This window comes from Mercenaria mercenaria, unplaced genomic scaffold (assembly GCF_021730395.1).
Source record: "Mercenaria mercenaria strain notata unplaced genomic scaffold, MADL_Memer_1 contig_4610, whole genome shotgun sequence".
In the NCBI taxonomy this organism is placed as follows: Eukaryota; Metazoa; Mollusca; class Bivalvia; order Venerida; family Veneridae; genus Mercenaria; species Mercenaria mercenaria.
Genome location: NW_026462854.1, coordinates 37,732 through 63,202, shown reverse-complemented (window position 1 = coordinate 63,202; position 25,471 = coordinate 37,732). Strand labels below are relative to the sequence as shown.

General features: G+C 37.1%; 1 protein-coding gene across 1 annotated transcript in view; it reads right to left on the bottom strand.

Annotated features, from left to right (window-relative positions):
* Positions 1-2,261: 2,261 nt before the first annotated feature.
* The window catches only part of LOC123551679 (uncharacterized), a 33,177-nt gene continuing 9,967 nt past the window's right edge, over positions 2,262-25,471 (bottom strand). Inside the window, exons 3-8 of the mRNA XM_045340771.2 lie at positions 16,352-16,468; positions 14,083-14,217; positions 13,450-13,605; positions 9,872-10,024; positions 3,751-3,818; positions 2,262-3,503 (exon numbers count right to left, since the gene is read on the bottom strand). Coding sequence (XP_045196706.2) covers positions 2,262-3,503; positions 3,751-3,818; positions 9,872-10,024; positions 13,450-13,605; positions 14,083-14,217; positions 16,352-16,468 — 1,871 coding nt within the window. The remainder of the gene's footprint in view (positions 3,504-3,750; positions 3,819-9,871; positions 10,025-13,449; positions 13,606-14,082; positions 14,218-16,351; positions 16,469-25,471) is intronic.

Genomic DNA, 25,471 nt, shown 5'->3' with positions numbered 1-25,471 from the left:
TGTAACATATTATCGTATGTTTACTTTTAAAACTACACGTCGACCTAACGAATAATAAAATAGAAAAAGTGAAAACTTCACAGGTCGCTCAACATGACAAAAACGAAAATGTTGCAGGCTCGGTTTGATTTAGCCTGTTCATGGCCGGTTGTGGAAATGCATGCTACCGTCCACGCCCTCTAGCCCCCGGGTTGAGCAGAACTCAACATTTACACATGCTAAAAGTACAAAAAGCAATTTAGAGACATTCGCAGATGTATTCAAACGGCGGTGCACATGGAACTTTCAATGATACACGTGTTGTAGCTTGTAATTCCATGAAAAGCGGCGTTTGGTCCCCACATAAAGTAACTGGTTTGCCCCAAACGAGAAAACGATGGGCAGAACTAAACAAACTGGAATTTAGAAAGGGGATCTGAGGTTATGGAGCGTGCATATCATAGGAACTGTCAAAAGAAAAATTAAAATAGCAGCCAGCATATTCAAGGGGTGATTATACAATACCCAAGGCTATGAAAGCGGGAGTATTGGAACCACCCAGGCAGAAATGGTCATGCTGAGAAAATAAACAGTACCAATAACACGACATAAAAGTCGTGCTGAACGATCAGAGAAGCTCGAAATATAACAGCCCTGATTGAATGTACGGGGAGACCTTTTACAGCCGCCACACAGCACAAACAACGCTGCTGTGATAATAGAATAGAAAAAGTGGAATTTTCACAGGCCGCTCAACACGACAAAACGAAAATGTTGCAGGCTCGGTTTGACTGGGCCTGTTCATGGACGGTAGTGGAAATTCATAGTAGTAGAAATAAACCGTTTTTGTACAACGGAAGCATGTTTTTATTAATTAAAATACATGTACTTTTAATATCACATACTCCATACGTACTCCCTACAAAAATATATTAAATAACTTGAATGTGTCTGTAGGACACAGGGTGTGGTCCCGCTTGTACATTTGTCACAAATAAGTGGCAATAATTCAAATGTTTGCAGTCTTAAGGGGGTATAGCCTCAACAAGTGTTTTATGAAAAGGATTCATTATTCTAGGCCATATACGTTTTGAGCTATGAGCATCGCAAACAAAGAATCCACTATGTTTGGTCACATCATGATAAAGACTCAAGCAAGGTTTCATGAATTCACAATAAATACTTTATGAGCTAAGCACATTATTTGATGAAAATATGCATTATTGACTATTTCAGGGGCCATAACTTTAAAAATAGGGATGGAGCCAGCAAAAAAATAAAAGGTATGTAAGTTTATATCATGATAAATATTCATGCAAGTTTTAATCCATTTATAACATATACTTTTTGAGCTAGATGCATCACAAGGTAAAATGTGCATTTTTGACTATATTATGGGCAATAACTCTGGAAATAAAGGGCGGGGAGCAGACAAAAATAGGAGGTTCGCAAGTTCATATCATGAGAAAGACTCATGCAAGGTTAAATAAATTTATATGAAATTTTTTGAGTAAGGCGCGTCACAAGGTAAAAATTTGTATTTTTGACTAATTTAGGGGTCATAACATTGGAAATATGTGGCGGACCCAGATCAAAAATTGAAGGTGCGCAAGTTCATATTATGATAAAGACTCATGCAAGGTTTAATCAATGTATATTAAATACTTTTTGAGCTAGACGCGTCAAAGGTGAAAATGTGTAGTTTTGAATATTTCAGGGGCCATAACTCTGAAAATAGGGGTGGACCCAGATAAGGGATAGGACGTGCGCAAGTTCATATCATGATTAACACTCATGCAATAATTCAAGAAGCTCTATCAAATACATTTTGAGTTAGATATGTCACAAGGTGAAAATGTGCATTTTTGATTTTCAGGGACCATAACTCTGGAAATAGGGGGTGGAGCAAGACAAAAAATAAGAATAAGAGGTGCGCAAGTTCATTTCATGATAAAGACTCATGCAATGTTTCATTATTCTATTTCAAATACTTTTTGAGCTAGGCGGGTCACGAACTTCAGCCGGACGAACGGATGGACAAGTCCAAATCTATATGCCCCCACCACTCATAACAAAATATTATGGCAACGGGAGAATTACCAGTAACTCCTATATTTTTTTGCACAAATATGCATGTACTTATTATTCATGAAGGACTACTTATAAATTCACCGATATTGAGCAGCATATTGATGTAATGTTTAGCATCTTTCTCATTGTCTCTTTTTTATACAGTCACATGCATCTTGTTTTCATTTAATAATTGTATAAAATACATTCGATCATTCGTAAGGCCTCGCTTTTGTAAAACTTTGTTCGTTCTGTAACTGCTTGTGGGCAACAGGAGGAGATCGGCGTTGCTGCATAGGGCTGACTACAGCCGTACGAGACCGTTCTTTTGCATTTGCTTCATGCTTACTTTGATTAACTAATAACATTCTTCCATATGATTGTCCTTGAAATGGTGGCGTATCTCGGTTTTGTATGATTTGGTAAAACTGACCATTGGACTGAACCGATGAAATATGTGAGATCTGGTTGAAATACTCCTGATCGACATGTAGAACATTTTCAAGAGACTTCTTATAAGAAATGTCCTCTGGTCCCTGCGAAGAAACACCTGATCGGTCAAATGCAGATCCTACAGAAGTGTGAGAAAATGGCTCCTTCAATTCATCTATACGCAGAACTGAGTTTTTCATTTTCGTGTCTGTATTTGGATGTTCATGTGAGCCATGTGTGAAACTTTCTAGGACTGGTGGAATATATCTCATTGCTGGAGGGCCTGTCAAAGAGTCGTAACCAATTGATGTGTCTATTTCTCTTCTCGGCTGATCTTTTACTATCTGTCTAGAAGAAATGTTCTCGAAATGATTACAAGTTGGATCTGATCTAGCTCTACGTAAACTCTGATCACCATAATTCCTTTGCCGACTATCTACTGATGTACTTTCTTGTAGAGTTTGGGAATTATACAATAAGCTGTTGTCTGATGGCAATGAACGAGGTCGAACATTATTCATGGCAGTCGAATCAGAGATATGGTGTGGCGAGGTGTTATTAATGTACTGTCTATTAGGTTCAATAACATTGTTTGAAAGGTGGTGAATCGGGTCAGTTGAAGTGTAAGGTGGAGGCTCTCCAGCAGAGTTTGATGTAGATTGTCTGTTAATCGGCCGGAAAACATTCCTTTCTCCACTATTCTGGATATGATACAGTTCTGGTTCTTCTGAACACCCTTGACGACTTGTATATGGAGGTGGACTTACAGAGTGGAGTCCGTTTGTGATCTGTTCACTTTTGGTTTGTAATGTCCCGTTATCATCTTTTACTATAAATTGTAGACCCATACTATCAGAATCACTGCTATCACTACTCTCTGAAACGGAGTACCGAATTGCTGTTTTGTTGGGTTTTCCTGTGTCAGTAGATGGGCTATTTTCCACATCTTTATGAATTTCTACTTCTTTATGGACTTCCATCACTGCAGAATGTTCCGTGTCATACAGAGTCGCTTCAACCTTCTGTAAAATTATATTACAAATTAACTACTACTACAATAATTCTGCCATTTTTAAGAACAATTTTGTAATTGTAGCTTGGTTTGAAAACTCATGTTCATACAAAAAAAATTTAGAATGCTTTTGTTTTGTAGTATTCTAATACTTTAACTGGTTAATAGCTCGAAAAATAAAGTTACATTATGGACTTATACTTGACCAGATACTATATAATATTAAAATGTCTAAAGCAAGAAAGTGTCTGTGTTACCTTACTAGCCTGGTGATGTTGTTCGTATGAGGACATTATCTTATATTTTTCGTCGTTCTCAGCTTGCACTGAAAATGAATATTACTATACTGATAACAATTTAAACAAGAGGATCAAGATGGTCCTAGGTCGCTCACATAAGAAACAGATGTAAACATGTTTGACCTAATGATTTAATGGAAACAAATAATTTGACAAGTTTTCATTAAAATTGGAGCAGAAAAAAGTGTAAACAAGTATTTTCTTTGATTTGACCTAGTGAACTAGTATTTTTTTTTATCCCAATTAACCAATATTCGATCAAGGCTATCATTCTGACAAATTTTCATGAAGATCGGTTGAAAAATACAGCCTCTATCTCACACACAATGTTTTTGTGACTTATTTTTTGACCCCAGATGACCCGTATTTGACCTTGACCTAGATTTCATCAAGGCTATCATTCTGACTTCATATTCAAATTTGAGCTAGATTTGAGGCGATCACAAGCTAAATGTAGACAGGCAGACAGACGACAGACAGACGCCGGACATCGAGCGACCACAAAAACTCTAAAAATACTGTTTTACATGATTTGTTTTAAAATTCCGGACAGAGATACCTTAAAATACACCTAATATTTGAAAGTTACATTTATTTTGTACCAAAGAAAAGAGGTCTTGGTTTTTCCCTACGGTCAATTTTAAAAAGTTACAATGTAAGTTATTTTTAAAGTAACAACTAAGGGAAGTTAATCTTAAAACAAGAGGGCCATGATGGTCCTATATCGCTCACCTGTTATCATTGCACTTGAGGACAAGAAGGTCCTAGAAAAAAATATCTAAATCCAAAGGACAGGAACAACAAAGGGAAGAATTTAAACAAAAAGAAAAAAAATTCTTACAAGGTATAGATATGTCAAAATACACCTAAATATTGGAGGTACCATCCATGTTGTACCACAGAAAAGTGGTCTCGGTTTTTCCCTACGGCCAATAATAAAAAAGTTACTAAAAATAAGCTATTTATAGTAACGAAAAAGGGAAGTAAATAAAAAAAAATATTGTAAGTGAACAGATGAAAGATCTGCCAAATAAATCTGTTGACATAAATGAAATTTCAGATCAGTATCTTCATTAGTTACGGAGATATACCCATTTTAATTTGAAATAAAGGGAGGTAATTTGACATAAAATCAGTCCATAGTTATCTACCCTGATTGTCTCACTCCAACCAATAACAATAATGAAATTTCAAATACGTCCTATAAGTACTTACTGATATAAATCCATTTTGATTACAATCAGGGGAGGTAATCAGATATAAAATAACTCTGGAACCTACGATTGGATCTGATTTGTCATGAAATATTTATTGTTGTTGAAGACATTTTGGACGTTTGTATCAAATAAAACCATAAATGAAGTCTCATTATGGCTGCAAAAGCCAAAACAGCCAATTTTGGACCTTTAAGGGGCCATAACTCCAGAATCCATGATGGAATCTGGCCAGTCCAAGAAAGGAAGCAAGATCTTGTGGTGATACAAGTTGTGTGCAAGTTTGGTTTAAATCAAATCATAAATGAAGCTGCTATTGGGCAGACAAGGTCAAAATAGCTAATTTTGGCCCTTTCAGGGGCCATAACTCTGGAACCCATTATGGGATCTGGCCGGTTCAAGAAAGAACCGAGATCTTATGGTGACACAAGTTTTGTGCAAGTCTGATTAAATTTAAATCATAAACGAAGCTGCTATTGTGCAGACAAGGTCAAAATAGCTAATTCTGGCCCTTTCAAGGGCCATAACTCTGGTACCCATGAAGGAATCTTGCCAGTTCAAGAAAGGAACCAAGATCTTATGGTGATACAAGTTGTGTGCAAGTTTGGTTAAAATAAAATCATAAATGAAGCTGCTATTGTGCAGACAAGGTCAAAACAGCTAATTCTGGCCCTTTCAGGGTCCATAACTCTGGAACCCATGATGGAATCTCGCCAGTTCAAGAAAGGAACCAAGATCTTATGATGATACAAGTTGTGTGCTAGTTTGGTAAAAATCAAATCATAAATAAAGCTGCTATTGTGCAGACAAGGTCAAAATAGCTAATTTTGGCCCTTTCAGGGGCCATAACTCTGGAACCCGTAACGGGATCTGGCCAGTTCAAGAAAGGAACCGTGATCTTATGGTGATACAAGTTGTGTGCAAGTTTGGTTAAAATAAAATCATAAATGAAACCACTATCGTGCAGACAAGAAATTGTTGACGCACGGACGGACTGACGACGGACGAAGGGTGATCACAAAAGCTCACCTTGTCACTATGTGACAGGTGAGCTACAAATGAAATAATAAAAAAAAATGTAAGTCCACAAAAAATCCTTATCAGGTAAGAATATGTCAAAAAACATCTCAGAAATGGATGTACCATGTATGTTGTACTACAGAAAAGTGGTCTCGATTTTTCCCTACGACTAGTAATGAAAAAGTTAAAATAAAAGCTATTTATAGTTACAACGAAGGGAAGTAATTCTGAAGAAGGGTCTGCGCATGACACTCTATCTCATGATGGTGTACTATTTTGCCAAGTTATATCAAAATCCCTCCCTGCTTGAAGAATGCTCCGGACAAAGTCATTCATGTATCTGACCTTTGGGCTAAGTGTGGTCTTGACCTTAGACTTAGGGTCTTGGTTTTTGCGCATGACACTTCGTCTCGTGTTGGTGAACATTTGTGCCAAGTTATATCAAATTCCTCCATGCATGAAGAAGAAATGCTCCGGACAAATATTTCATTCTTGTATCCTTTGACTTCTAAGTGTGACCTTAGACTTAGGGACTTGGGTCTTACGCATGACACTCCGACTTGTGGTGGTGAACATTTGTGCCAAGTTATATCAGTAATTCTGAAGAAGGGTCTGCGCATGACAGTCATGATCTCATGATGGTGTACTATTTTGCCAAGTTATATCAAAATTCCTCCATGCATAAAGAAAAGATGCTCTGGACAAAGTTTGGGTGTGACCTTGACCTTAGATATAGGGACCTGGTTCTTGTACATGACACTCTGCTCAGGGTGGTGAACAATTGTGCCAAGCTACATTAAATTCCTTTCATGCATGAAGGAGATATGCTCCGGACAAAGTCATTCTTCAATTTGACTTTTGACCTCTAAGTGTGACCTTGACCTTAAAACCTAGGGACCTGGTTCTTGCGCATGACACTCCGTCTCATGATGATAAATAATTGTGCCAAGTTTCATTAAAATCCCTCCATGCATGAAGAAGGTATGCTCCGAACAAAGGCTGTGGAGGCCGCCTGCCCGCCTGCCCGCCAGGGGCGTTCCAATTTTTCAAACAGGCGTATAAAAGGTCAGTAGGGGTCAGGAGCAAAAGTCTGATGGACACTGATGGTTGGCTGCAATAGGGAACATCTACTTGGTATGTCCAATCATCACACTAAATTTCAACATTCTGGGCCTAGTGGTTCTCAAGTTATGAACTGGAAACTGGAAACGGTCTTCTATGTTTTGGCCCCTGTGACCTTGACCTTTGATCAAATGACCCCAAAATCAGTAGGGTTCATCTACTATGTATGTCCAATGATCCTATTAAGGTTCACAAGACTAGGTTAAGTGGTTCCCAGTTATTGATCAGAAAGTCTATTCTATGTTCAGCCCACTGTGATCTTTACCTTTGATTCAGTAACCCAGAATCAATACGGATCATTTTCTCTGCATGCCCAATCATCCTATGACGTTTCAGCATTCTGGGTCAAGTGGTTCTCAAGTTATTGATCAGAAATGGGTTTCCATGTTCAGGTCCAAGTGACCTTGAACTTCAACAGTGACCCCACAATCAACAGAGGTAATCTTTTCTGCATGGCCAATCATCCTTAGAAGTTTCAACAGTTTTCGTCAAGTGGTTCACAAGTTACTGAAAAAAAAAGGTTTTCCATGTTCAGACCCCTATGACCTTGACCTTTAATACAGCGGCCCCAGAATGATAGGGGTCATCTTCTCTGCATGTCCAATCACCCTATAAAGTTTCAACATTCTGGGTCAAGTGGTTCTCAAGTTATTGATCGGAAATAGTTTTCCATGTTCAGACCCCTGTGACTTTGACCTTTAATAGAGTGACCCTAGAATCAATAAGGGTCATTTACTACGCATGACCAATCATCCATATGAAGTTTCATTATTCTAGGTCAGGTGCTTCTAAAGTTATTGATCGGAAATGGTTTTCCATGTTCAGGCCCCTGTGACCTTGACCTTTGATGGCGTGACTCCAAAAACAATACGAGTCATATACTCTATAAGCCCTGTCATCCTATGAGGTTTGAAGTTCTAGGCCAAATGATTCTTCAGTTTTGTATCGGAAATGAAGTGTGACGGAAGGACGGACGTTCGTACGGACGGACAGGGCCAAAACAAAACATTTCCCTCAGTCGGGGAGGGGAGACATGATTAGTGTTAAAAAACCTGTCCGCCATTTCCTAGGCTAGATGGCTCCCACGCTAGTTCCTTTACTATAGATAAGCCTTAAATACTCGTGTACGTGAGAATATGTATATGCAACATAGATTTACAACGTAAATTGAATAAAAGATACAAATGTTTACCACTGTGTGATTTCAAATTTCAAATCATTTCTTAGATAACTTTCATTCCTTATTTCGAGTTTTAACGTATAACAGTGAATATTTCACATTTCATTTTGATTGTTTACATTTCACCTGCCATGTGGACACGGCCGTGTCGATCACTAGAGGAGATCATTCATGTTTTTTTTTTTCTGTAAAGCTGACGAAAGCAAAAAGTATGCATATTGTATCTGTGATATGAAATACTGAGCCACTGTGACCCATGTTCGATGGACTTGATAAATAAGCATAGTACCCATTTACGGAGTGAGAAATGTGTAATTAAAATGGGTTAGGTACATTTCCCCGTTCATGGCCCTGGTTCTTTTTATAGTATAGTGTATACCTAGGTGTATTGAATATCATGTACAGCATTTTCTTTCTGATGAACAGATATTCCTTTAAATTTGTAATCAAAGTGGCTTGAATTAAACTTGTGCAGCAAACTTTTGATGTCAGATTGTAATGTGAAATCATTAGTAATCAAATAGTAATTAAATTGCAATTGCTTGATTCGCCATCATTATATGCATTTCTGCTCAATTCTTTCTATTCTTCTCATTTTAAGTCTTAGAATTAAGCCTTGAGAAACAAAAAGGGGCCTCCGCGGCCGAGTGGTTAAGATCGCTGACTTCAATTCACTTGCCCCTCATCGATGTGGGTTCGAGCCTCACTCGGGGCGTTGAATTCTTCATGTGAGGAAGCCATCCAGCTGGCTTAGGGAAGGTCGGTGGTTCTAACCAGGTGCCCGCTCGTGATGAAGTAATACACAGAAGTGCTCCTGGGGTCTTCCTCCACCATTAAAAGCTGTCGCCATATGACCTATAATTGTATCGGTGCGACGTTAACTCCAACAAAATAAATAAATAAATTGAGAAACAAAAATCAAACAGCATCAAATCATGAAAAGAAAGAGTTGTTTGACATGAAAATTGAACAGCATGTAAAGCATATTTACGAAATGTCAGTATACTGATACAAACATTTAATTCCGGAAAAAGACTGCCTAGAGGGGCCCCACTTCTGGACAGTCAAACGCCTTTAAAAACTCACCCTTTTCAAAGAACTGTTACACATGTTCGTTTTGATGCATTTGCAATAACGTGCGAGTGTTGAAATTTCGCACAACAAGGTGGAACACAGTTTTCAGCAATTGTTTATCTTTATTTCTTTATAAATGACATTCATTTCCGAAGAGAGACAACTTTTTGCGAATATTTAAAGTATCTGTCGAGAAAAAAGTTATCTCCCTTTGAAAATAAATGCCATTTGCAAAGAAGTGGGGGCCCATTTACGCAGTCCTTTTCCGGAATTTAATGTTCATATCGGTATACTGACACTTGTTTCGTAAAGTAATATACATGTTTTACATGCTGCTCAATTTTCATATTAAACAACTCTTTCTCTCTATGATTTGGTGTTGCTTGATTTTTTTCTCAAAGCGTAATTCTAAGCCTTAAGTCTAACATCCCTGACTCCGTTAGTAAAACAGACATAAAATCTATGTTACCTGGCGTTGAGGTTTTCTCCTTACAGGAGAGACTTCTGATGGCAAACTCTAGAGATTTTGGATCTCTAAGTATTTCCTCATCAAAATCTAGTTCAGCTTTCATAACATTTTCTTTCATAAATTTCATTACCATATTCTTTGCAGTCTCATGGCCTGTTAAAGAAAATGCAAGATCATGATTTTGTATCACATAATAAACACCGCTTACCTGAACTGTTCACATCCATCTAACAGTTTATGAGATTATAATTGTGGTTTTATTGACCCTTACTACTGCACAAACCCTAGCAGAGAATTAGTACCAGCTGCATTTTATTTGCAAACTCAAAATTTCGAGATACATTACGTCGAATTGCGACTTAGTATCCCGAAAGTTTGAATAAAGTTACTCGAAATTTCGGCTTACTAACGTAGATGTACAAATGCTGACCAAGATCAGATCGGACGGTCATAGAATACAACATGGTAGTGTTCTTACTTAAAAATATCACATTTTCAACCATAATTTCGACACGACTTTGGTCTCTTTGGAGATATAATTTAGCTACATCTTTAAGGTATGTGTAGTTGTAGGCCCTGGCTACCGTGTGAGACCAAGATCGGGTACCTAAGTCAGGGAAGGTCATAAAACTAGCGACCAGATATATAGTGTTCCAACATAAGTCGAATATTTAAGGTACAAAATCGAAATTGAGTACTGAATCTCAAATTACGGAAAACATAAATCAAAAGTCGAAATTTCGTGTAACGTATCTTGACATTTCAACTTATGTTCGAGCACTTATTACGTATCTCGAAATTTCAAGTATATAAGTTGTCATTTCAAGTTAGTTTCTCGAAATTTCTAGTAAGAAAGTAACATGCTTCTGGCATAAATGTAAGGTCTATTCATTGATGGTTTGAACCGTTTGACTATTGTCCATCAATTCTTATTGTTTTATGTTGCTTAAGTTGCTTTCAAGAAGAGCCGTCTGAAAACATTGTAGAAACGTCAATGAAAGTTTATTCTATAAATACGGTGTTACGTTTGGACAATCGTGACTTTTTATTTAATACTGAACGGCGATGCACGATGGTACGATGACGAAAACGCGATGGCGCGATGGCACGATGTTGAAACAACGATGGTACGATGGTGAAAACGCGATGGCACGATGATGAAATCGCGATGGTACGATGGTGAAATGTCGATGTAATATCGCGTTTTCATCATCGTACCATCGCGTTTTCATCATCGTATCATCGTACCATCGCGTTTTCATCATCGTGCCATCGCGTTTTCACCATCGTGTCATCGCGTTTTCATCATCGTACCATCGCGTTATCACCATCGTACCATCGCGTTTTCACCATCGTACCATCGCCTTCCGGTGGTCATGCGCATTGGTACAGTATATGTGTCAGTAAAATACAGGCTTGATACAATCTCATTTTTACCTTCTACATCCTAACAAGAATAAGCTGAGTTTGAATAATACCATGTGACTATTACACCCAGCTTTTTATTTACTTTCATGCATACATAAAATACAAAGGATGTGGCCTTGAAGATTTTACAGTTTAATGAACTGAGCACTGAACATTTTGTAAAACATTTTGCAAAACAGCATAATCTAAATGGTAAATTTCTTCTCACAGTATACATTGAGATACATTCATCTATTGTTGACAAAATACAAGTGTACGGGACTACGCATTTCTAACCGGAAGGCGATAGTACGATGGTGAAAACGCGATGGTACGATGGTGAAAACGCGATGGCACTATGGTGAAACCACGATGGTACGATGACGATAACGCGATGGCACGATGGTGAAAACGCGATTGTAAGATGGTGAAAACGCGATGGTACGATGGTGAAACCACGATGGTACGATGATGATAACGCGATGGTACGATGGTGAAAACGCGATGGTACGATGGTGAAAACGCGATGGTACGATGATGAAAACGCTATGTCACGATGGTGCGATGGTGAAAACGCGATGGTACGATGATGAAAACGCGATATTACATCGACATTTCACCATCGTACCATCGCACCATCGCGATTTCATCATCGTGACATCGCGTTTTCACCATCATACCATCGTTGTTTCATCATCGTGCCATCGCGCCATCGCGTTTTCGTCATCGTACCATCGGGCATCGCGGTAAAGTATTAAATAAAAAGTCACGATTGTCCGAACGGAACACCGTATATAAAAGTGTATCATGCGCGGTATAGTTTAAATTTACAAAAAAAAAAAAATATGTTTTATAATTTGAATCTGTTGTGTAGTTTCTTGTAACAACACAATTTTGAGGTGGAAACTCCACTGTATAAACTACCAAAATACAATGAGATATCAAGTGTCTGACTGTTTTGGTCTAAAAGCAAAACGAGGTATTTTGAGTAAAATTTCAGACTATGATAGAGGGGAAAACCAAATAGTACTTGTAATATTGTTCTAATACATATTTTAGGTTTTCAAATGAAATTCCTAATCTGTTCTTATCTTGTTTGCCTTCTGAAATTAAAGAATCAAAATGTCTCCGAATGATTGTAAAAATGGATAGAACTTTCCCTTTTACGACATTATGATAGATTTACGATATGTTTCTACGATTCAGCAGCTTAGATATTTTATTCGCCAAAGGGCCTAAAAAGCCATGCTAACACAACTGGTTTAAGATGAAACAGAAAAGAAAAGTGGACCCTCCATAGGTCGCCTAACATGACAAAAAATTGACGAACCATATTAAGTAAACTTCGACTAATGCGTATATACAGTTAAAAGATGATAAGTGTCTCATCACACAAGAATGTTTCGTGCAAAATTTGACGAACATTGGGCATTTTCCATTTTTAGCTCTAGCGATTCTTTATTGCAGTCAAACGGACCCTTTGAATAGTCTTGAAAAAAGTTCATCCGTGCATGCAAGTACTACATATCAACTTTTGTAAAGATCAATCAAGTGATCATGAGCAGTACGTTTAATTCAGTCAAGCGGAACCACCTCATAAATTTTGAGAGTTTGGGAAACGTCATAGAAAGAAAATGGAGAACAGAAACGTATAAGTTTTGTGGCTGGTTAGATTAAGATTTTAATAAGTATAAAACTTTCATAATTTATTATCACGTAAAAGTGAGAGATATCATCTCTTGGCTATTTCTGAAGCTGTTTTCAAAGCTTATTTCTAAGTTAAGTTTGGTAGTATTCGAGCAATGTCTTGTCAAATGAAATATGTAGATTATCAGCGAACATATCTGTTCTGTCGTAACTCGGAGAAACGTATTACTTACATTAAAGAAAATACCATTTTCAAAATAACATTAGTATTCGGGTCTGTGTACATTTGACTTGTTTGTGATTTTTTTAAGGGATTACATTGTAACTGTTACAATCAGAAAAATTCAATCAAACAAAACTTCACAATAACACTGTCTCGCTTAAATACTTTTGATATAACTGATGTTCCAGCTGGAACCATTCTAACAATGCTTTTATTACTGTACTGCATAATACATTCACTCATCCATAATAAAACGTTATCCTCTATTGTGTAAAATAATTATACCGAGTTGAAAACCTACCAGCTGGTAATTCGTCTAAAGTTTGCAGTGAAGCTTGACACTCCCGGAATATGCCATGCCATTTGAACATTTCTTCCTCTTGCAGTGATTGTACAGACAGTATACACCTATCCAAAGCCTTTTTTATCCTGATATCTTTTACGCGAGCTTCCGTTGCTGAAATTAGATGAGCTATTTGTAGAAACATATGAATAGAAATGTCAAAACTAACGCTGTATAAGTGTTATCAACAAATTTTGTTTTGATGTTTAAATGTACGTGTACTCGTGTGCTTTTTCTAACCTTTCTATCATTTCAAGACATTAAGAAATTAAGTTTCAAATAATACTTACAGTACGATTTGAGAATTCATAATAGAAATAATGTCGTCCTTGGTGAACTGGTCTGCTCCTTTACACGTACATGTATTGAAACTTATTTAAAATCATTTACCCTTTAAATATTTGAAACATTTCTTGGGTTTAGCCTTTTAGTTACATAAAATGTATATTAGATTTTTTTTTCAATTAGAACGTATGAGACATTTGTAGGTTGCGCTATCCTGATCTAAGATATTTTTTTGTTTAATTTTTGTTTCATAATGTGTTTGCTATAAAATCATATTGTGTAATTCCAGAAATAATTCAAACTTACATGAAGTATCTCCTGAAGCTTCTGCAGCAGCTAAGGCCTGTTCTATACTAAACCGGGTACCAGTCAGCTGTTGATTCAAACAATGGAAGAACGAAGAAATATCCTTCACATCATCTAATGGTTCTTTATAGATTTCTGTGACAAATGAAAATTGATCTTAAATTCTGGTTATGTCCCTCGCCAGCTTATCAACGATTCTGTGCCTATTGCGTACTACTAAAAAATACAACCACTGAGGCATAAAACTCCCTTTGAAAATGGATAAACTGTTTTACTGATCTTGAAACATAAATGTATACTAAGTAATGGAAAGTGAAACATCCCTAAGGCCACGTATGAACGACTTGAGCGGTATTCTATTACATATATGCATTAGTGGGTCCTCCAGAACCGAGCGTTTAAGGTCGCAGACTTCAAATCACTTGTCCCTTACCGATGTTGGTTTGAAATCTTATATTCATATTAGGAAGTCATATAATTGGCTTTATAACAACAACAACAAAAAAAAAACATACATACATTCAACTGATTCAATGGTCTCAATGGTCCAGAAAATGTAACAGATTCTGTGCGAGATTTGCTTTAAAAATGGCCTCCACAGCCGTACAAAAAGAACACTAAATTTTGTGGGGCGAGTTGAAGAAAGTTGCTATGAATGCATTGATTTACCTTTATTCTGTAGCAATCTAGAACAAAATTTCAATAAAAGGGCAATGCTGTTCCACTGAGAAATGACTCAACCATACATATATAAAGACTGATTTGCAGAAAAGACGTTTTTCTTTACACTTTAGAGATAGGGTCGATCAAAAAGAAACCATATTTCTGTATCAATTTTTACAATTTAAGGATTTCAGAGAGTTAGTACCATTTTATTTTGGAAACATACAAAACAGATTATGTGGTTTGTCGGCAGTCTTCACTTGTCTTGCATTTTGGCATAAGAGGTGAAGCCAACGTCATGGAGGTGGCGCTAACAACCAGAGTTCGAGAAAAAGCAAATTTGATATCATTAGGTTTAACGCCGGATTTTAAATATTTAGGTAATCAACAAGAATCCAATTAGCCTTTTAGTTACATAGTTTATTTGATTTCTGCCTTCGTATCAGATTTTGTAGGTTTCACTAATTGCCAAACTCCTACAGGAAGAGGCATTTGTCTTTAATCTTATTTGAAAATAATCACTTTTTTGACTGGAAAAATACTGGATAACGATAACACGTCCTACAATTTGTATTCTCCATTGCGCATGGGATCGCGATAGAATCTGAGACATCTCAAAGTAATAGTACGTACATACGTAGATCTATACATAGAGCTCTGAATTCGGCTACCCATATCGGGCCTCAGTCAAACGGCAGCATGTCAATACATGCGATCAGCTGTTTAGACGGCATAGAGGCTATGACTAGTACATACGATACAAGGACGCCGTTCATATGACTGAAAATTGTTGAGAAAGACGTTAAACCCGAACACACACACAAACACACACACGCAGACACACACACAGAGAGAGAGAGAGAGAGAGAGAGAGAGAAAGTGCGATTTTGATAATTCATTTTCGCATCTTGCAAACATTTTCAATTATGGTCAGTATTTCGAAGGGAGATGGCACGAGAACACGGCGCAAACGCGCGCTCTCACATCGTTTTATAGATAACTATATCCTTTTTATTCTGTATAACACTAAAAGAGCTAAATGGCTGCAGCACACAACAGGATCCATACTAAGTGTCTGAAACTCAATTTTGTTGAAGAAGAAGAAATCAAAAGAAAAAAATGGTGTCTTTGTTCTTTTTTAGTAAAATCCAAAACAAAACATCAGATGCACAAGTACAAAAACTAAAAGAATTCCTGTTCATTTTTCAAGAGTTTAGGTGCAATATATGGAAACAAAATTGTACACCCTTTATGCTTATTTTGGCTAATGCAAGGGCCATAACACTGGACTTCTGTGTCAGATGTACAGCTCCATTTGCTGAATATCAGTCCTATCAATTTTCAGTAAGAGTTATGCCGCTGACAAAGTTAATTTGACAAAGGGATTTTTTAAATAAGAGGGACTGAAAACCCTGTATCGCTCACCTAACTTAGTTATTACCAAGATAACCTAGTACATTAGTATTTATTTTCACTTATTCGACTTTCTGATCCAGTTTGTATCAAGTTATCCAGCTACAAACGTGTCCTAGATTTTAAACAAACATTCCCACACCATGATTGTTTTAATACAGTATGAAACACGCAATCATTTAGAACTTCTGACCTAATCTGTCGTCTGGTGGGCAGTTGTCCGGACTGAGACTCGTTAGTCGCATACATATCAGGATTTCTACAAGATCTGCAGGCTTGAAAAAGCAGTAGTCTTCTGTCAAACGCAGGCCTGAAATTGAAAAGGGTATCATGCTACAACTAACAGGAGAAATAAAGAGATAAAGAGAACTTTTTGGCAGTTCTTTCGGTTTACCAGCAACTCATCTGTTTCCTGAAAAGTTCCGTAACATGTCTACATATTACCACATTTTAATTTAGAATGATCGGTACTGCAAGCTTATTGTAAATCATTGAACACTTTTACCAGCTTTGTATTACCAAATTACATGCAAACATATTAATTTTGTGATATCAGTTTTCATGCCATTAATTCCCAGTCCAATATTACCACTTTATATTTTCGCAGTAGCGAAGTTTGGCAAGTCTATATCTGAATGTAGTTCTCGTGTGGCTATCGGTGTGTAACATTATCGTATTCGCATAAACCGTTAATTATAGGCTATAGCATTTATTTTTATCCATCGGTATTCAGGAAATTAGCAGTGTTAAAGACCCACCAATACCTAGTGGTCTACTTTTTCCTCCCATTTGGTGCAAATAATTCTGGTAATACTGGTATATAATACAACTTTTCTACAAGATGACAGGTGGACAATCTAGGCCTTGTTTTCACAACTTCATCTGCAAACTTATTCAGCCATTCTCTTCTCAGTATAGTTTTATATACATAGAATAATAACTATCTTACACTGTAGAAACAAAGTGTGGTCTAAACTCACCTTAATACATGAAGTACCGTGCATACTACTGCATTAATTGAATAATATATCAGACATTAAATGCATTGACACGGCCTTAGCCTTATATCTGTTATTATTATACCTCACATAAATATCCAATGCTAATTTCCCATTGGTTTTACTTGAATAATATATCATATTCCCCAGTAATTTTATAACTCATGCGCAAAATCGTTATTTTTTATTCTGCGCAGGTGATATGATCCATAATTTCATATCACTTGCGCAACAGCGTTATTTTGTTTTTCTGCGCATGTGGTATTATTTTTTCATATCACCCGTTGAGAGATTGATACTTTCGCATTGATCAAAAGACTGAGTCGATAAATTTTCAGACAAGGCGCTTATATAATTATACTTTAGGATTATATAACCCTTTTCTGGTGCTCTTGCATATGCGAACCCGGCCACATTTTCTTTTTTTATGCTACGTGCAAAGTATTTCGAAAACAACTTTTCATCCAATATTGGATCGAAACAACCACCATGAAATTGGAAATGATCTAACTAAGAAAATGAGTGCTCACACTTATATGTAAATTTCGTTAAGGTATAGGTCCATGTTTCGGAGAAAAAAGTTCGAACGTCATCAAATCATAGAAAGAAAGCATTGTTTTACATGAAAATATAACAGCATATAAAACATTTGTATTATTGTACAAAACCATTGTCAATTTATTCATATATATATTGAATTTCGGAAAGGGACTACATGAAGGGGCCACACTTCTGGACAGTTCAGCGCCTTTAAAAACTCACCATTTTTAAAAAGCTGTTACATGTCTTCGTTTTGATGCATTTGCAACATCGTGCGAGTGTTTAAACTTAACATAACTAGGTAAAACTTCGTTTTGACAATTGTTTACATCTATTTCTTTACAAATGGCATTCTTATTTGAAGGGGAACAACTCATTTAGAATATTTTATGTATCCAACTCCAACGGACAGAACATGTACTGGACAGATAAGTTGTGTGTCAAGATGCTGTTCATTCGCTAAAAACTGTTGTTTTGTGATATACAGCTAAACCTTAAGAAAAATGAAAGTTATCGCCGTTTTTCGAATGTTACTGATTGACGCAATGTTGAAATATTAGAATAGATATCTATAGGGGTCAGCGATATGTCTCGACTAGATCTGTCAAAAAAGGCTTATAACACAGCAAAGTCGCCACAAATTATGAGTGCTAACAAGTAAAGACTCTTTAATGCTGTCTTCATTATTTGGTTAGTAATTACATTTTAATGTTAAATAAATTATTATATTGATTTTCTAGTAAATGTTTTGACCCTTATAATCTTTCGGTATAATAAAATAAATATTGCATTCCAGAGAGGGTGATATGAAAAACGTTCACCTCTCGAAATATGAATACAGACCTCGGCTGGCGCCTCGGTCGGTATTCATATATCTCGCGCTGAACATTTTTCATATCACCCTCTCAGGAATGCAATATTTATATACTGTCAAATTGTAACTAGATACTTGTTATTTCTCATTTCTCCATACAAAACATATATAATCACCACAATGGAAATACAAAGATTACAATTATTTTGTGGTGTGTCTTTAAGGTAACTTGACAATAGCCACTACTGACCTTGTAGGGAAAAATACAAGTATATATATCTCTCAAAATATACTAAGTATTTAGAATTGAAGCACAAACAAGAGCTGGCAATGTTAGTGACCCCCCCCCCCCCCCCCCCCCCAACACACACACACACACACACACGAAGTGTGCCCAAGAATGCTACAGTTTTCTGCGCAAAAAATGCCAGAATAGTTTAGGTATAACTCATTTTGCGACCAGATAAAAAAGTTCTCCGAAAGTAACATTGACCTTGGAGCTAGGGTCTGGGTCTTGAGCATGGCACACCAGCTCATCATAGGGAAGGATTGTGACACGTAATTTTTGATGAATGGCAGAATTACGGACCGGATAAGAAACATACAATGTTAACTTTTGACTTCTAAGTGTGACTTTGACCTTGAAGTTAGGGGTCTTGGGCTTGTGTCTGACACGTCATCTCAATATAGGGAACGATTATGTCATGTAATTTTAAAATCTCTTCATCGATGGAAGAGTTATGGAACGGACAAGAAACACACCGTTATCCTCTAAATGTAACATTGACCTTAGAGCTAGTGGTCTAATTATTATGCATGGCACGTTTTCTCGTTATGGGGAATATTTATGCCAAGTAATTTCGAAATTCATTGATGAATGACAGAGTTACGAACCGGACATGAAACAGACCCTATTAACCTTTGACTTGACTTCTAAGTGTAAACTTGATCTTGGAGCTAGGGGTCTTGGTCTTGTGCCTAACACATTGTCTCATTATGGTGAACATTTATGCCAAGTTGTTTCAAAATCCTTCATGGATAACAGACTTAGACTTATATACCGGACACGAAAAAGATTCTATTAACCTATGACTTCTAAGTATGACATTGACCTTAGAACAAGGGATTTGGGTCTTGCGCATGACAAAATTGTCTGATTATGGTTGCCATTTATGCCAAGATATTTCAAAATCCCTTCATGGATGGCAGAAATATGGACCGTCTCATTATGATAAACATTTATGCTAAGTAATTACAAAACTTCTTGAAGAATGGCAAAGTTACGAACCGGACACGAAACAACACTGGCCATAGCTTTCACAGAAGCGGTGGTTCCAACGCCGCGGCGGTGGATAATTCTTCGCAGAAGCGGTGGATAAATATGGCCCGCTGATTACATTACGGTAAGTTTTCTAATGAGTTTTCTCATATTAATCACGGTTGAATGAAAACAACCAGTGAGATAGGAGCCTACTTGTGCACTTTTCCTCCCGCAAACACTTGTTCAGTGCAATTCTTTTGTCGTTAATGGAAACACTTTCTGCAATAAAGATTCTACGATTATTCAGAAATAGCTTTTGCTTGACAGTGTCATACTTACGATTCGATGCAAACGTGCTCAGGGGTCGCTTTGTGCAATATTTTACCATTTTAATGGCAATTCTACAAAAACGGCAGTCACTCGTCAAACTGTAAAGAAGTGTTTACATTAACGACAAAAAAATCACTAAACAAATGTTTGTCGCTGGAAGAGTACACATGTGGGCTCCTGTTTCACTAGTTGTTTACATTCAAACGTGAATGAATATGGGAAAACTCATTATAAAACTTACCGTAATGTAGTCAGCCGGCCATATTTATCCACCGCTTCTGCGACGAGTCCTTCAGCGCCGCGGCGTTGGAACCAGTCCGCTTCTGCGAAAGCTATGGCCAGTGTGAAAACAGACCCAATTAACATTTGACTTCTAAGTTTGACCTTGACCTTGTAGCTAGGGGTCTAAGTATTACACTTGAATACTTCTTCTCATTAAGGTTAATATTTATATATTCATGGATGGCATAGTTACAGCCCGGACAAGAATTTACAAAGTTACGGACGGACGGACAATGCGATTTTAATATGCCCCTTTCGTGGGCATAAAAATCAAAGAACATACTGTCGTATAAATAAAAACTTATTTGCTGAAACATCGTTAAATGATGTAAGAATGTTATTTATAATAAAATCCTAAAATTATCAACTGCTTTTGTTAAATTCTTGAAATAGATATATACTTAATAATTTAATAATAACATAATATATTACAAAACATGAAAAGTAGAATCCGCGGAAGCACCGAGGACCAGGCAAATAGCGAATATTGCAGACTCGATTTGATTGAGACCGCATTAGTTCTAGTTGGTGTAGTCAGCAGTGTACATGTATTTAGATAATTTACAACCATGCTTTGCACGGAATGTCACAGATCAGAGGGTTAGACTGGCTATATTCATAACTACAACCCGGCAAACTGTAGGGAATCTAAAGTGGTAGTATATTCATGGCATGCGTGTCTTTAAAAATAAAAAAAAAAACTCTAGACACTCTGTATCTAAGAACAGATTATGCGCTCCGCAGCTCGTATCGTATTTTGAAAATGAACACTTACGACGATTCACATATCTGCGACATAGTCTATCTGAACCAGATATGCAGTCACTATTTCTAAACTAAATATTATTGTTGGAAACAGTTAAGCAAGTGAAAAAAGATATCGAATGGCGCAGATTTTCGAAAATTTGCAAACTTCTTTCAAATATTGATAGCAGATTGTATGCTAGCTATTCTTTATTTATCATTGTAACTGCAGCTCAAGTTTTTGCCTGATGTGACCTTAAATACTTAAATGAGCTGGAAGACTTCTCTTGGTCCCGTTGTTATATCAAAGTTTTATTTTTACCCTTAAAGATACGCATGGGAAAAATTATCAAGTTCAATTTGCTTTTGATACTAACGTTTCTGTTTTGTCATTTTTGTTTTTATGCATGTCTGAATAAGGGACCCTGTCCAATCGACGAAAATCGGGATCGATATCTCCACGGTAACATGCCAGATACTAAATGAAATTTTATCATCAAATAAAGACTTGTATCATTTCGGCACTTGCACTGAGCGTTAAGCTTCGGATATTTTCGAAGAAGAAGCATTTTCCTTGTGTCAAGAAGCGTCTCCGCAACTTGTCGATCCGCAACGTTTCGCACATTGTAAACAAAATAATGACATGCCATTTAAAATAGCAACTGTTATAGTGGACGCAACTTGACCCCGATGGTTGACTTTGCATGATAATATATGATAAGGCACAACCTATTATTGAAAAGGAGTGTTGCACGAGAAAAAGGAAATAAAACTTTGCGTAAATGTAAATTAGTGTATTGGAAAGTTTTAACTGATAAAATATAAGTAATTATACTTTGATACTGCACTGTATACAAACTAATTCCATAAAAATATACAAGGCTACCCTACGCACCCTTGATTTCTACAATGAAATAATGGATATGAATAATTGGCCTAAGGTCAACCATCGCGGTCAAGTTGCGACTACTATATGTATAGCTGAATGGTGTTGGAAGGTGAACCGCATCACATCAACTGAATAAAAACAAATGAGCGAAATGGTAAACACGATGTGTTCCCCATCTGGAGAGTGTCATATCCGATGTGTTCCCCATCTGGAGAGTGTCATATCCGTGTGATGTAAATGAAAAATATTTCTCGTGGTGCAATAGTTAATACAGTATATAACGAGTACTCAGTGTGTCTTTTAGTTCCGTGGCCTATCAAGGACAGAAAAATCACGCTGTAACGATAAAACAGGGGAAGGTCAAAATGTTTAACACTTGTTAGAAGAAAATGACTTAAACATACAAAGCTCATAAATACTAATCTATTTTCAAGTGACGCACTGCCTTATTTCACATAAGAATATCCTGTTTAGAAGTGGAGTTCAGTCGAGGCTCTTAATGTCTCTGTTTAAAATGCGGCTAACACATTTCCGCTAAGAACATGAAATAGAGTACATTAATTTCTGATAATTACTTTCTTTAACATTTGCGAAAATTTTGAATATTGCTGAATATACTAGAATGTTTTATTGTATTATTAAAATTTGTAAGAACACAAAGCAGTGTCTTGTTGTTGTGTTCTTACAAATTTTAAATGTCATTCTTACGCTTTTAAGACATATTTTGCTGTCAGAATTATTGTCAGTAATGGTGGTGGAGGTGGTGGTGGTGGTGAAGGTGGTGGTGGAGGTGTGGTGGTGGTGGTGGAGGTTGTGGTGGTGGTGGTGGTGGTGGAGTTGGTTGTGGTGGCGTGGTGGTGGTGATGGTGGTGTGGTGGTGGAGGTGGTAGAAGTGCTGGAAGTGGTAGTGGAAGTGGTAGTGGTGGTGGTGTGGTACTGGTGGTGGCGGTGAAGGTGGTGGTTTTGGAGGTGCAGGTGTGGTGGTGGTGGTGGTGGAGGTTGAGGTGGTGGTGGTAATGGTGGTGGTGGTGTGGTGGTGGTGGAGGTGGTGGTGGTGGAGGTGGTGGTGGTGTGGTGGAGGTGGTGGTGGTGGTGTGGTGGTGGTTGTGTGGTGGTGGTGGTGGAAGTGGTGGTGGTGGTGGTGGTAGTGGTGGTGGTGGTGGAGATGGAGGTGGTGGTGGTGTGGTGGTGGTAGAAGTGATGGAAGTGGTAGTGGTGGTGGAAGTGGTAGTGGTGGTGGAGGAGGTTGTGGTGTGGTACTGGTGGTGGTGGTGGTGGAGGTTGAAGTGGTGGTGGTGGTGGTGGTGTGGTGGAGGTGGTGGTGGTGGAGGTGGTGGTGGTGGTGGAGGAAGTGGTGGTGTGGTGGTGGTGGAGGTGGTGGTGGTGCAATGATTGTTGTTATTTTTATAGTATTTCTAGTGTTTGTGTCAATATTCTGAATGTTTTGTGCTTCAGTTATGACTGCGTCGATTTTAGGAAGACGTTGTATGATCGATTTCCACTGCTTAAGGTAAAGTTGTTTTGTTTGTTTGTTTGTTTGTTTTGGGTTTAACGCCGTTTTTCAACAGTATTTCAGTCATGTAACGGCGGGCAGTTAACCTAACCAGTGTTCCTGGATTCTGTACCAGTACAAACCTGTTCTCCGCAAGTAACTGCCAACTTCCCCACATGAATCATAAGGTAAAGTTGTATTCCGATGATACTTGCGGTGTGATCTATGAAACGTCTCAATATGCGCCAGGATTTCACTATCTCTGTTGCAGACATTAATTTAAACGTTTTGCTGTATCTCGAACTGTTTCATATAGTGACAGGCAGTCTGGTTTTAATTCACTTTAATTTCATAATCTACGTATGTAGCTGAATTCGTAGTCGCAAAGGCTAAAGCGAAAGGCAAGGAGAATATAACGATAAGTATAATCGTGCATATGATGATTGATGATGACATTTGACTGGCGAGAGTTTTCCATACTGTAAGCTTTGACTAACTAAAGCGTGTTCTAATATACACGTTTCGAAGGGCCCCGTTTTCAAAGCAAGGCTTATGTAAAAATGGAGTGATTTCATTGTGGTATGAATTCTAAAGTAAGAATGATTTATCTGACTCGAGCGCGTTCTTCGCGATGTCATTCGTTAATAATATTGAGCGTTGATTGGTTAAAATTTCGACGTTTTCATTGGTCAAAACGACTTTATTGGAGATGTTTTATTGGTTCGTTTCCCTGCCTTCTGATTGGCTATTTTATGTTTAGAAACGACGGTATTAATCTGTATTCTAAACGGATAAAGAGTGTTGGTTCATTTTAGCGTGGGATATCGACGAGTTTACATCCGTTGAGTGCGTAATAGTTTGTCTTTTAATTTCATTTTATAAATAGGTATTCACGTATAGTTTTAATGACTGGTCAGCAGTACGTAATTATATTATACATTTTCTTTCGAATGATTTTTATACTAGAGGTTCTTTATAACGCATGCGTATAGCTTTGTTTTCGTGTTATCTCCCGGCCTAACTAAACTAAAAGGAACCAGCGTGTGAGCCATCTGGTCTAGTCGCGTAATGGCTGTCAAGTATTTGAATACTAATTTTTCGCTTAATAGAGGTCTAAATTGAGGCTAGTTTTTGTTTAAATTTCACTGTGGATGTATTGTTGACATTTTGGTAGGAAACATGGGAGAGCAGGTTGTATTCGGTGAAGTCAAGCTCAATTTTAGTATGAGTAGTACTTCCGGGTCACAGAAGTGTGACTTTGATGTCAGTTTACAGTAATGTGACCAGAGAAATCTCTCTTAGAAGATACATGACCCCTACTTTTCTCTTCATTTTATATCAGTTTTATCATAACTCTTTAAAATGAGGAAAGGATTTGTTCTCTGAAATGGGTCTATCAACTTCTCTTGGGTTATAAATAGAACGAAAATAAAAACAGATCGAAGTAGGTGCTTGGAAAACCAATATCAACCTGATTTGGTCTAAATTTATTCCTTATTTCTTTATTAAAGTTACAATTGTAATAACAAGACTGACTTTACATATATTCATGTAATAAAACAATTATTGACTTTTTCATAGGTTGATATCAGGATTTATCAACCCGAAAAGTGTTATATTCACCTCGCCTTCGGCTCGGTGAATATAACTTTTTGAAGGTTGATAAATCTTGATATCAACCTATGAAAAAGTCAATAATTGTTTTATTACATGAATATATGTAAAGTCAGTCTTGTTATTACAATTGTAACTTTAATAAAGAAATAAGGAATAAATTTAGACCAAATCAGGTTGATATTGGTTTTCCAAGCACCTACTTCGATCTGTTTTTATTTTCGTTCTATTTATAACCCAAGAGAAGTTGATATGATATGTACTCATTACTTTTCGAACCGTTTTCAGACAATCAGAGAAACAATAGAATACAGTCATGTAATAAAGATTCATGAAACCTTGCATGGGT